Source organism: Symphodus melops (assembly GCF_947650265.1).
Source record: "Symphodus melops genome assembly, chromosome: 11".
Classification (NCBI taxonomy): domain Eukaryota; kingdom Metazoa; phylum Chordata; class Actinopteri; order Labriformes; family Labridae; genus Symphodus; species Symphodus melops.
The window spans coordinates 23,723,269-23,737,865 of NC_136701.1; the positions used below are offsets into that span (position 1 = coordinate 23,723,269).

The 14,597-nt window shown below is 41.1% G+C and overlaps 1 protein-coding gene across 5 annotated transcripts in view; it reads left to right on the forward strand.

Annotated features, from left to right (window-relative positions):
* The window catches only part of cadm1a (cell adhesion molecule 1a), a 352,880-nt gene that overhangs the window by 289,789 nt on the left and 48,494 nt on the right, over nt 1-14,597 (forward strand). For all 5 annotated transcript variants that reach the window (XM_079356721.1, XM_079356723.1, XM_079356724.1 and 2 more), the window contains 2 exons: nt 2,173-2,331; nt 8,437-8,533. In XM_079356721.1, the coding sequence (XP_079212847.1) occupies nt 2,173-2,331; nt 8,437-8,533 (256 nt within the window). The remainder of the gene's footprint in view (nt 1-2,172; nt 2,332-8,436; nt 8,534-14,597) is intronic.

The following is a 14,597-nucleotide window of genomic DNA, read 5'->3' on the forward strand; positions in this document are numbered from 1 at the left end:
TGCATGTTGTTAAGAAGCATTTGTTTTCTTTGGTAAGAAACATGCACAGATATTTTAGAAACCATGTAATGACTTACTTCCTCTCTGTGGTTATAGCCCATTGATCATTTTCAACAAATTACCATTTATGGTAATCGCAGATTATTTTTACACCTCTTCTTTACCTGCTCATATACAGGTTTCAAAGCCACGGGAGCTTGTGTACATTTAAATATCTTTCCTTCACAAAGACTTCAATTGGTGCAAAGCGAGAGATTCAGAAACCCGGGACTTGAATAAAGACGTCTCTCTCCACCACTGTTTCATGCATCTCCAAAGACGTTTTTGATTTGAACAGACCCCCCTTCAGTTTCCTGTATCAGCTGCTTTCATGACTCCGGAGCCTCTAGTGGTATTTATTCATGAAAACCTGTTCCTTTACACCAGCCACATCACACAGGTTTTGCTTTCCCAGCATCCAAAGAGACAGCTGTCACCACAGTGGCTGAGCTGCAGAACAGCAGTGGAGAGCGTGTGCACTTAGCGAATATTTTAAAGCCTGAATATGAACTGATGCATCCAACTCTTCACATTAGGACAGATTTTCTCCTGCGCCAGCATTTCTCTTGGCAAACTCTGTAACTTTTTTTATTTCTTTGTTTTGCTGCTTGCAGTGTTTGTTTTATTGATGGAACACAAACTCACTTGTGCAACACACTGTTAGGAAGTAGGACAAAGAGATAAAACTAATCAATCTCTCTTTGCCACTCCGCCGTGCAGCAGCACCGTCTGCAGCTATCCTTCTTATTTTGTGTGACTGTGATGAGGTATCCTCTTCATTGCTTTGGAGAACATATTGTCCGTGTGATATTACAGCTCACACACTAATCAGAGGAGGGTTACTCTGCAGGCTTCAGCTCTGGCAGTGCTGCGCAAAAGGTGGCCATGCAATAAATCTGGCTTTATTAAACTTAATGAGTGATTCACAGAAGCACAGGAGCCCATGACAGTGCACAATTGTTAGCTGTTTCACCTTCTCTGACGATTTTCAAGGACACACTCCGCATTTCATTCTACATATTTTGCAAGGTCGATGGGAACTTGAAGCTAAACAATGACTCTTTAACAGGCTGTAACGTTTTCTGCACATTTTCTTTCCCAGAAGCCTTGAATGCAAACGTTTTCAGCTTTGTTATCTTTACAAGTGGAAGATAGTTGACTGACTTTTAGACAGAACAAGTATTTCACAAAGGACTCCATGAAAAGCATGCTTTTGCATTCATCAGTTTTAAGTGTTTCTGTAAAAGTAAAAACTTGCAGACTTTCTCATTATTAAAGAAATGCTTGCTAAAACATATTAAACAACATTGTTAGGTCCAATGAGTTAAGTGTATAAACCACTCTGAAGCTTGAAGCTAACCAACCTGCAAGCTTCTACCCATAGACTGTATTTTAAAGGTCTCATATTCTCCTTTTCAAGAGATATAATTTAAGGTCTCAGAGCGCCTCAAAACATGTGGGAAGTGTGTTGTTGTAAATCCACTCATATCCTGTATTTGATCATGTCTATAAACCCCTCTATTTCAGCCCTGCTCAGAACAGGCTGTTTCTGTGTCTGTAGCTTTAAATATGTAAATGAGCTGTGTCTGACCACGCCCCCTCTCTGGAAGGGCTCGGGTGTACTCGCTGCTTTCTGGCTCCATGTCCTATTGTTTACGGTGAGAAGGCAGACTCAGAGGGTAGGACAAACACCTAGCTGTGGGAGTGTCACCCACCTGGGGGAGGGGCTACTGCCCTTTGTGATGTCATGAAGGGAAAATCAAGACAATGAGCAATCATTTAATGAAAAGTGGAGCAGGCAGAAGACAGAGAGGATTGACTTTTCTTATAATTGGGTGGTTTGTAGACAGACTAGAGACACGTTAATGTCAGAAAAACATGGCGAAGTGTATTTTGCGTAACCTTTAATACAGATGGATAAAGGTTCAATTTCAATGTTGTTTATTGCTTTTGTCATTTATATTTCATTGAGATGTTTGAATCAATCAATGAAAATCCTGCTCTTTCCTAAAAAAGCACAATGTTAGTCCTTCCAGAGCACAGAGAGGATCACGTGACGGTTATTTTCTCTGTGAGGGGAATTCACTGAATTATTGTGTTATTTAATCGGCCTGTCTTTGATTTTTCCCGTAGGCAAGCCCAAAGTTGAGCTGACCTACGACAAGATGTACACAGTGACCAGCCGACTGACGTTCACCGTCAGTAGGGAGGATGATGGAGTGCCTGTGGCTTGCATCGTAGACCACCCTGCAGTCAAGGACTTCCAAGCACAGAAATACCTGGAGGTGCAATGTAAGTACTTCTGCTCGATGATAAATTAAAAATCTGCAGGCTGCACTTTTTTTTTGGTACTTTTTTTTTTTTTTTTTTAGCGTCTCATCAGTTTGACTGAGAAAATTGCAGTGCAGTAGAGAAGAGAGTTCCATCCTCGCTAATTAAACGGAATAAATTTGCGACTTCCCCCCCCCCCAACTGAAACTTTGGTGTGTGACATGTAAAGTATGGCAGTGTCACTGAAGGAGAATCATCTCTATGCACAGGTTATCATGAATAAAAGGGTGAAATTGGACTGCAATGGAGTGCACTTTTCCATCTCCACTAATTAAATGACATAAATTCTCCAAATTTTTTTTACCTCGCTGAAACTTCTGTGTATGAAAGAGCATGACATCATGTCAGGGATAAAAAGGCAAAACAATAAAAGTTACCACTCAAACCACTTAAGGTGGGACTACTGTACGTAGCATTACTGTAAGGTAAAATGTAAAAACCTCTGCAGCTCTAGCTGAGAAGAATAATTTCTTGTGAGTGTTGCAAACTGGGAGATTTTTAAATTCGAAGATATTTTTCCATCTCTTATTTCACTCCCGTTCACAACAGTGCCTGCCTTGTGCCTCACAAGCAGCCAAAGAGCAGAGAAGCACAGAGCAAACACACTTTGTCTCCTCTTTCAACTATAGTTTATTTTCTCTGCAGCCAAGACGTTGCGCTTCATAACTCTGAATAACTGTGCTGACCCGGTGGAAAGAACTCTGTCAAGGGTCACACGAAAACTCTTGAGTCCAAACAAAGGCAGAAATTTCCATCCTTGAGAAGAGAGTGTGTGTGCTTCTTTGCTTCCCCAGAATAGGCTGTACAAGTTGACGCCAACACGCATTTTAATTTCGTTTAAACACATAACATCCTACACTGCTTGTCTCTTTGTGAAAAGAAAAGAAAAAGGAATATTTATCCAGAGAATTGTCGAGAATGTAAAAATGTTTTCAAATTTACAACGCTGTACGGTAATGACTTCCTGTAACGCTAATCAGCTGACACATTGCAATCATGATGACAAAATGTCAAAGGTACTCAGTAATAATGTGTTTGCAGGTCTCAGAGAGTACAAACTAATGCTGTTTATGCTATAAACATAAACAGAGACGAATGAAATGTCAAATGTTCAACAGTAAACGCCGACTAATCGCAAACACATTCAAATAAAATGTCAGATGTTGATTTTTTTTTCGTTGTCTCATACACTGCTCAAACTCCGTCAGATGTGCTCTCACTCTCTCACACAATCAGACATCGCCAACAAACACGGGCTAATTAGCAAGCTAAAAAATAAACTCTGGCAGCTGGAGGTCCACAGCTATCTCCTGTTAAAGTGTCTCCAGTTAGCGCTGATCACGATAGGAGGGGGAAGACACATTGAAACAGGCACGCCTGCTGTTGCTGTGGTGCTCTCAGACACCAGTTAGCAGCACTTAAGCTGCTAGTTGCTGCCAGTTTGCAATAAATTACAAAAAGCCCTGAAATTCTTGATTTGGCCCATGGCTCTGCTCTCACCATGGAAATGTGCAGACATCCGACCAATATTTCAAACACGCCAGAAAATGATCCGTCCAGTCGCGAGCAGCTGAACTGGCCATGCTTGTGAAATAATGCGCCATTGAGCTGATTTTCAACCTCTCGAAAATGTTGTCCTGCGACTTCAAAATGAGGCCGAAGACAGCCAAATGTGGGATAGTTTGTGGCAGGCTGTAGATTTGGTGAAACTAGCTCAAATGAAATGAATGAAAAAAGATTTGGACACATTTAAATACATGTTTTACTTCATTTTTCCACGTCGTGTTATTTGACCCTGGAACTGTGATGTATATTCATCACACTGCCAGGGTCAAATAACACAATGTGTATAAATGAAGAGATGTGACTAAACCAGTTAAAAAATCCTTGCAGACAGAGCAACAGACACGAAAGGTCAGCGTTATGTTTTTATTTTTGACCCATCAATCATCACACATTACACTCAAATGAACACTAGCAGATCAGAGTGCTTAAGGTGGAATTAAAATACGAGGAGGAGTTAAAATCCGAGGCTTCCGTGGAGTTGCTTAACATCTTTTCATTGATGCAAAAATGATAAGATTTATGTATTTCATGCCTCCATAACCTCGTGTCTTTGGCCCCAGCAGTGTACTAGCATTCTATTTAAAAAAATAAATAAAAAAAAATCCCCCTCTGAAGCTATCTGACCTTTCCTCGGGAGAGCGAGGAGAGGAGATCAGCTCATCTACAGAGGCAGCATGGCATTTTGTTGGCCTCTGATAACAGGGCGCTCACATGGACCGCCCGGCTCTGAGAGTCACGCTGCTTCATGCCGCGGCTGCTGCTGTCATGCTCTGTGCATACTGTAATGGGCGACAAACAGGCATGGCTAGTCCTGCACTCCAGCGTCGCTGCGATCTCTCTGCCGTGAAGCCAAACGTTACATTTGGAGCCTGTTGACTCAGAGTATCTCTGTTTGTGTGTCTCTGATTGAACGGCAGGAGTCATGTAAAGCAGTTCTTGATATTAAGTCGTTCACATGATGGAATGACTTCATCACTGTTGTGTTCGTTGCACACTTAACTTACCTTTTAATTTGTCATAGAAGGCATATTAATATCCGTACATTTGTGAAAGTGTCTGACACTTGAAATTCCCTCGGGATCAATAAAGTATCTATCTATCTATCTATCGACATTTATCAAGTTTTATAGTTTTAAGAAATATGATGCTCTAAATCTGCGAGCGTCACTTCTTTAGTTACTGACATCGCAGCACATAAGACAGTAGCTGTTGCAGATTGTCACACATACAGGTTTATATTCAATTTAGCATTCATGCAGTATGGCAGTAGACCTCGAACTGACTCGTGAAGGTGACTGCTTTAATAGTCGGCTATGTAACACTCATACTTCAGTGTTTATGTTCTCGACAGTCCAAGACATTGACTTAATTAAAATGTTTCGAGCTAATTAAACCAGAGAATCTTTCTTTGTCCTCTCACACTGAAAGCCTCGGCTCTCTTTTTTTCTGTAATTAGTACAAAGATGTTGCTTGTTTTTTAAATCTGTGCAGAAGTTTTATATTAGTTCCGTTCTTGTCAATTCAAAACAAAAGAACCTCTGAAAAAAAAAAAAGGACTTTTTGCAATGACTACACAGTGACACAGAAGTTTGCGCAGTGATTACTGAGATAGAGAAAGTGATTTACATTTCAATCGCTCTCTGTGTGGGCAATTTGTGAGTGGAATGGAGTCCATTGTGTCGAAGAAAAGAGCAAAGGAAGGCCATTGTCAGGGGACAGCATAATTAAATAAGCCTGTAATGTTTGTGTGCATAAGCAAAGAAAGCTGCTTTGCTCCGTTGTTTTTCCCCTTAAGGTCAGCTGGCTGCTGAGAGATGTATAGTGCCGACTTGAGAGCTTATGAGGTGAGGCACACAATGAAGCAAATAATTCAGTTAGCATAATGATAACGGCCTTCCTGCATGCGCTACACAGTATTTCATTTCCGCCGAAGAGGCAGTATCCAGGTCGGGCGGTGCTGTGTGTTTTTCCATCACGCAGAGACAACAAAGCTCCATAACTACTTGAGGCTATCAAAACAACCTACAGATGCCTGGCGTCCTTCATGTTTATTGCTCCGAGATGACAAGGTCGGATGACGTTGTTAGCAGAGAAGAAGTTGCTGGATGCCATGTAACGCCTGGAGTGGAAACAAAACCAAAGAGTTGCTGTCTAAAGCGGTGCATGCCCACTGAGCAGAAGACTTGGCTTCACGCCCATCTGCTGTCCATCACCCAGACTGAGAAGCAGCCACTGACAGGGTGTGATTTAGACAGATGGATGGGCAGACACGTGTTGTTTGTTGCAGAGAAGGTCGGACAGCAGTGTGAAACTTCACCGCCGGCTTTGAAATCATAAGTCAGGCTGGAGCCCTCGGTCTGCAGGCTGATTTAAAATGCAGGCACCAAACTGGGCATTCAGGCAATAACAGAGAATAATATACATCACAATCAGAAAACTATAATTACACCATTGTGACTCAGCGAGAGATCTCATATCCAACTGAACTCTAGAGGTATTTATCTACAGCATGCAGCAATGTGACCAGGCCAGGACAAAGTGTGCTTAAAGCAGGTAAAGGTAAAAGTGCAGAGCGAAAGGACCTAAAGTGCTGCCTGTCAACAAGAAAGGCAGGAAACTGATTGAAGCCCGAGACCGCTGATTGTGGCCCCCTGAGGCCTGACAAACCTAAAACGTAGGCCTCAAATTCTGCAAAGCTTGTAATGGCAGTGGGGAACCTCATCTTATAGCATGTCATTTTGTTGGTTGGACAATGTAAGTCAGGAGGGTCGGGTGTGGGAGGGGAAAAGAAAGGAAGACAGTGCTTAGTGGAGAAGATAATGGATATTAAAGTTAGTAACTGAGTGCTGCTTGTCTCGCCTTCACTTTGCACGTTTGAATAAAGTCCTACATATAAGGACCCAGACAAAAACACAGATAAACTTCTGCTTTATCTCCAGAGACTTCTGAATGTTTTCCTCTTTTCTGCACAAACAAACCCCTCCTATTGTTTATGATCAGAGAACCAAATTGCCCGCTCAGCATCTAATCCTTCCAAAAGAAACCCAGAAGCAGTGAACACACTTTTTGGAAACTCCAGATTCATCTTGTCCATTGACAGTTAAAATGCAGCTTCAGCAAAAATAAATCTGGTCAAATACTGGTTTTTCTTCCCCTGAGCATCAGCCAATCCCGTTTTTAGAAAGTTTTATTGCTCAGGTCAGACGGCGGTAATATCCCCCCTCCTCTCCCATTCTTCATTGGCTGCACAGAGGAAGTCCTTCTAGTTTCACTCTAGAAGATTTACTGCACTTTTCATCATTCAACACCTTAGAAATAATAACAGGCAGATATCTTTTCAGAAGGACACTCTGACAGGGGGCAGGAGAAGTCTGGGGAATCAACCGCTGATTTTCCTACTGGTTGTAAACCGACTTCTCCTCCTGGTATTCCCAGGTAGGGCTAATACTGTGCAGCTTCAAAGATCAGATGTGATTGGCTATGTTCTATGTATGTCTTAAGATGAACAAAGCCAAAAGTGTTGGCTGTTATATTGGATTGCCCTGCTGCTTTTGTGATTACCTTCACACCTGCTACTAAGAGCCTTTATAAATTGTATAAAAACGGTTTATTGATGGTTTACTTGTGTGATTGAAGCAATATCAATTCAATGAACCTGAGACTCCATAAGTATAGTAAGTCAATCCAAGGTTTTTTCATGTGTTTTTCTCGTGTGTTACGTCATTGTTTGTGCAGAATAAAATATCACCTCTCACGCCAAGATGAGAAAATGCTTCTATAACACCAGCAACAGTAAACAGAGTGGGAACAATAGAACCTCCGTGTTTGCAGAGCGGCGACAGTCGAAGCCCCCCCGCTGATTTGTCCCAACAACAATCTACCGTTGTCTCCCAGCTGCCTCAGCCCCGACGAAGTGCTTTTGTGTTTGTGTCACAACTTCAACGTGATTGTTGGACAGACTGCGTGTGATCCTGCCGTGCAACAGTCGGATGATTGTCCAAGAACTTTGACATTTGTTTCGGTGTTCAAATGATTTAAAATCCCATCAACGCTGTGCCTAAGAAAGACCAGACAGCGATGCAGAGAGGAAGAGCAGGTGGAGGTTGAGATCGTAATTGCTGGCAGATGGAAAAGGAGAACACCCGCTGTTAACTTCATTGTGAACGGAAGAAACCTTGTAAAAGCACAGTTGGGAAAAAAAATGGAGCTAAATAGAAAATGCCATTTCCCAGATTCTAAAGAAATGTTGGAAAACTTCAACATAAAGTTACACTGGCAAAAGTAGAAAAACATTTTAGAAAGGCCTTCTCGGTTATTTTAAAGGTCAGATCTATTGATTCTAGTGATGAGTTAAAAATACAAGCTGATAGGATACAGATGGCAAATGTAGAAATGAACTACACAGAAGTGAACTGCTTTACGTCTCTTGAAAACAGATGATCGGTAAACAGTGGATTTGTCCCACCTTTTAATTCTCTGCCTTTCTTTTTCTCCTTTCAGACAAACCAGAGGTAAAGATCGTCGTAGAGTTTCCTCAGGGTCTGACCAGGGAAGGAGAGAACCTGGAGCTGACGTGTCAGGCCAAAGGCAAACCCCAGTAAGTCGCAAACACGTTATAAACGCACAGACACGCGTGTTGGGAGCCGTGGGTAAAGAGAGCACATGCACACTGAGCACACTCTGAATCTGCTGTTTTAATATGAGGTGTTTTTTTTATGTCGCAGTGGTGGTGTCTAGAACTACTCGAATGTTTGAGCTTTGCAGACAAAAACAGATTTCAGCTGGAAGTAGTAAGAATAAATGAGACGCCCACTGCTCTGCCTTTTGAATTCTTGTCTGTGTCGACCTATTACAACCTGCATGAATACAAACACAAACTCCAGCTAACAGTTGCATTGACCTTCTTTTTGATTACACATGTGCATATTTAAATTAAATGTATAATGCACAGAAGAGTATGCAGCTTATAAATGTTTGATCTCCGTTCACTTTAAAGAAGACTTAACGTCCCTGTTGTGCTCAGAGTTAATGCAAAGGTTCAAAAACAGTAATTTGTTTTTAATTAAGGAAACAAATTCAGTCGAGAGTTTGATGGTAAATAAAAGGATACATAGAGTCTAGATTTTAGTTCCTCACAGATATAATAGTGTGTTTGAACAGAAAATGTTTATTCCTCCAATGTCTACATGCAAACCAGAACATCAAGTCAGCCCAACCTCCGGAGGAATAAAGTGTCCACATGTAGACAACAGAACTTCAGGTTTCTCCAAATGGACCAGCCAGCATAGTAAAACACTGTGAAGTTGAAGATAACAAAGCACTGTACAAGTGCAGTCCATGTCGCAGTAATTTCAGTTTTGGCTGCTCTACTATTCATGAACTCCACTTTACCTTTATTGGCTGTGAATAATTCCTATTAGACCTTGAAATCAAAGAAAATACATGAAAAGAGGGGAGAAAATAACAGCTCCATTTAGGGGAAGTTTAAGTAAGAATGCTGGAGTGCAGTGTAATCGTTCAGCACAATGGTTAGCCAATCTTGACTGGGTGGTAAAAAGCTTCCTTCCCTGTTATGAGCTGTAACTCTTCATTTATTCGCTCACTACGGAAAAAGGTTCAGAAGTTACTCATTTTACCAGGAAGCATTGGGATGAATAAAAATGGCAGCTGTTCTGAGCATGTCTTTGAATTTGCTCTTGCTTAAGCTCTTTCAGAAAACGTTTTTTATTTTGATGTATTTTTATTGTTCTGTTGAGTTCGACTGAACACAAAGCTTTTTAAAACCTTTATTAGACAATAAACTGTGTTCAAGACTGTCGTGAGCTTCACCTTGTTAACTCCTGCTCAATGTTGTTGTTATATAAGTGTTTGAATTGTGTGTTTTTTAATTTTATTATAGCGATAGTATATTTATAGACCTTGTCAGAGGTACCCGTTTGTAACATTTTACTTAGATTTAATAAAAAAGGCCCGATCCCATTCTCCACCTTGATGCCCTCATAGACTTTAATGACGTCAAAAAGCTAAAAGCTCGCCCGTTGTATATATTGTTATTAATACTATTTTTATACCATAGTGTTTATATATTTCTAGAACAATTTAAAAAAAACATACACATTAATACTATGTGAATATTAGACAAGAAAACACAAACAACTCAAACAGGCTATAAATGACCACATAAGTAATAAACTAGGCTAAATATTGATGCTTTAACCTTATTAGTGCTTACCGTCAAATCCACGCTGGCTTTGATTAGACTGAGTTTTCCCCCCGATTTTTATTGAGCACCACTTAAATATAAAAACATTTGTTTAAATGTACTGCGGCGCTGGACAGTCACAGGACTCGGCTTGAAATGAATGCTGGGTAAAGTCTGCAGATGTGCATCCTAAAGGAAAGTGCATAATTAAGTAAAGTCTGCACAAGAGCCCTCTCACACTTTAACACAGAGACGGCACTTAACAAACAGACTCATAAGGAAACAAAGTCTGTGAGTGCATGAGTCTGGAGTTTGGGTTAAAGCGTAGTAAATCATCTCTGCAGTCAGTCCTTGGGCCTCTTTTAATTACAATTTATATGCTGGTACATGTTAAGCCAGTAAACTGTATAACACAATCTTATTCAAATAACTATCCTGGTAGCTCACAAATCACATTACTATTTAAAAACAGTCTTAGCCCAGAATCTACTGTAGATACCCAGGAGTCCTCCGGTGCTCCCACCCGAGTCTGTTATAATCAGTCTATCCCAAATGTGACAGAATCAATGCCTTGTGGGCTCAACAACTTCAAACATGATGGCCATGATATTTATTCAAAGTAGGGATGAAAGTTGGCTCGAGGAATTTCACGATTAATAAAGAAGCCAAATATAGGACATGAAGTTGACAGGTGTGAGACATGCTTGTGCTGACCGAGCGGTGAGCGTAGATCTCTTCAAATACAGGGCGAGAGTACATCTGATGGAAAAGAGGCAGCCGGTCTTAATCTCACAAAGAGACCCGAGGCCATGTACTTCTAAATGACCACTGCTGGATACATCATCACCTAATTGAATGGCTGCCGTTTTTTTCACGTCGTTCAAAGGAGAGATTTGAAACTGGCCTGTAATTATGAAACACACCGGAATAACTGTGCGATAATTTGAGCAGGTACTTAATTAGCACTCCTTTCAAGGCAGAAGATGGAGCAGAAAGGAGCGATAGAGAGAGAGAGCAGAGTGAGGCCTAATAACTAACAGGAAGAGAGCTGAAAAAGGCAGGGTATATATTTTATTTCTTATGGTGATGAGTGCTAATTTTCTGGAGGTATCCGGAGAGATTTTTGTTCAGCAACAATTTTGTATGTTGATGGACTCGAGGCGTTGCATGTGCACAGTCGAAGTCAATTTAGTAGTTAAAGATAAGAGATTGTTTTTGAAACGCCGAGCTGAGTGCGACTCATTCTGCTGTAACGTCAAAATGAACTCACAGTGACCTTTCTGTGTGTTTCTTTATCAGGGCTGTGAAATGCCTGGCAATATCGTCAGGCAGCTTGTGTTTGGAACTCATCGGGGTAAAATTCAACGCGTGTAATCCCTGAACCAAATTGTTGTCAAGTTTATATAACAAGTCTTTGTAATAATAGGTGTAATGGAGTGCAAATGAAGCAAATTAGGCACTCCGGGATGAGACTTGGAACGAGGGCTTCAGGCTACAGACCTGCCGAACTATCCAAACATCAATACAGTTGGTGCTGTTGGAATTAATCATAATTGGTTGTTGACAAGCCCGTTCAAATTTGAACAGAACAAAATAATTAGCAGATGAAGATGGAGTTATGAATATTGCATCAGACAGCTATGTGGCTGACTTGCAGGTATACGACAGTGCTGCAGGTCTTTGTCAGTGCAAGAAAATTAACGTTAGAAAGGGGGGAAATGTTCAGCATGCTTCAGACGGAAGAAGATAACTGAATTAAGCTGTTTACGATGGATTTCAGTGTCATTTCTGTTTCCGTGGAAAAAGTATCAAAATATCCATAAAAACAACGTTTTAAATCACTTCCACGGCGACAAAGCAGAGTTTTTAAAGCCCAGTTTTCTCTGCTTATCTCACCAATGATAAACACACTGTGTCGGTGACGAAGAGGTTCTGTACGCCTTTGTTATATTTTGCAAGATGTGATTTTTTTTTTCATGCCATTCTGAGCACATAAATGGAGAGAATTGGATTTTGTTGCACTTGTGGGATAAAACACTTTTTGATACGTAGTGTGATACTTTATTCTGCCTTAGGTAGCTTTTTGGAAAGCTGGGTAGCTGTCCATTCTAATGTTGCGAATGCCAGTAAAATACAGCTGCAGCCTTCGGCGAAGAAGCTCTCCACGTCCTTCCATCGGGTCTTAAAAGTTTGAAAAGTTTATCTTCAAAGTATTCTGTTGAGGGGAACAATTGCACGGTTAGAGTAAATAATAAGAGGCGGATGCTGTTGAAACTGAAAGGTGGTGAGATCTGGAGAGTGCTGCCAGGGGAAACTCGAGTGGACATATTGATGTGATATTGTGAATCATGCTATGAATTATCGACACTCGATCCCAGTAAATTTGAGTGTAGTCCTTTTGTTTATGCCCAACGATCTATAGTACAAGCCGCCTCATCGTTGTTGCATGCAGCCAGCTCTGCTCATACTTCATTATAGTTTCTACACTGAGCCGAGCAGGAGATGCATTATTCTACATTCTTCACATCCATTTAGCTAAAATCTAGAAGAAAAAACAGACTGAAGTCGAATTACAACTTCCAAAATTACAACTTTTCTACCATGCACCCAGTCCAGATTCACAGCTTCATGATATGTCAGTCATGGCTCAAAAATATTTCATGCGTGTTTTTTTTGTTTGTTTTCTTTTTTCAAATGAACTCTCTCCTCCGCCACATGTAGCTCGACCCCCAGCCGGGGGAAAGGAGATGTTCTCACCCACTGAGCGACGCTGTTTCTAGAGGCACAATGACGCTGTGATGTCGCAGCAGACTTTCCAAATCAGAGAAAATATTTCTATTAATCAAAAAACAAAAACAAATAGATGACAACCAGATCAACTTTGAGATGCATATTCTCGCTTGAAATTGATCATTGAAGCTTTTTTGTCCAGATGATTCCTTTCCGCTTTCCCCATCTCACAGACACTTGCCTGGGACACAGGAAGGGGGGAACCAAACGTAAACACGGCCTTTCCTCTCCAGCCCCCCTGCAGATTTCATACTTGGCACAGAGACAAGCTCACAAGCCGTATTCATTTTATAAAGATGAAAACACAATCAATACAGTGAGCCGGGAATTGGAAGTCATTTTCATTAGAGCTGTTCAGAGTTGTGCAGTCATTACCAGCAGATAGCACAAAGGAGGGGGGGTTGGGGGGGGCGGCTGCTGCAGGCAGCCATTTGTATTCTCCACGCCTGCCCTTCCACTCTCCTTGCAGCCGCTTCTTAGCTCTATAGTCTATATCTGTCTATCTTCCCTCTCTTGAACATCCCATCCACCTATAGAAACGACTTTTTCTGGGTCATGACTCTCATTCCATCATCGGAAGAAGAATTTTCTTGATATATTTCTTCTTTATTCCCATCCATTTCATGTGGAGAACTCTTGTAATAGACACGGCACTCTCCGCTGAAAGTTGTCCACCACAACCATCTAATGCACTCTGTGTTTGTTTGCTCTTGCTATAGAGCTCCAACTGTTTTTTTCACATTTTCTTTTACCGAATTGTTCGCCTCCTATTCTGTTCCCCCGTCTTCCATTTGTGTGCTCCCTCCACACCAGATGTTTTCAAATGGAGGGAAACAAGTTAAAACAGCACAACAAAGCGCAACAAGAGAGACCATCAGCACACGCTCAGGGGAAATAACAGTCGCTGGCAGTGGCCATTGGAAGTCGCAGCAACAAAATAGAGGTGTTTTGTCTCTTTCTTTTCTCCTCACCCTCGGTGGCTTTGAGAGCGCTGAGCTCATTGTCATAAAAATGGAATCTGTCACCCTGCTATAAACCTCAGTCAAGGTAGAAAAGAGAACAAATGCAGACGCTTGGTAGGCGCCCACCTACACAGAAACACTCAGAAAGTGTACGAGTGTGGAAAGGCTGCAATTCGAGGACTAAGCTGCTGCAACATTATTGGGTTTTTTCTTTCGGCTGTATTTGTTGTTTTTAATTTCCTTTCTTCCGCAAGCACAGTCGTTAGAAAAAATTAATCAAAAGAATTTATTTTGAGAATTTTTCCTTAAAGTGGGAACAGCTCATGTTAAGCGATAAACTCTCCAAAAGATAGCAAAATGGAAATGGCCCCGTTTTTGTGAGATTTATGGCACTAAAGTTGTTGGGTTTTTTTTATTAGATGATGAGGAAAAAAATCTCTTCTTAGAAAAATACTCTGATATAAAATGAGTCAAACAGCAAACACATTGTATTAACACTATGAGAGAAACACAAATGCAGATGAAGAGTTTGATTGTTTTACTCTTTGAAAAGTTCGTTTGCTGGCTCAAGCCTCGAGTGTCAGCTGACAGATGAAGTCTTATAACACGATCTACCGGGAGGCAGCAGAGCAGGGTCACAAAGAAGCGGTACTATACGGGGGGAGAAAAAAAAACAAAAACATATTGTGATGTTCAAAGTAGCCCCA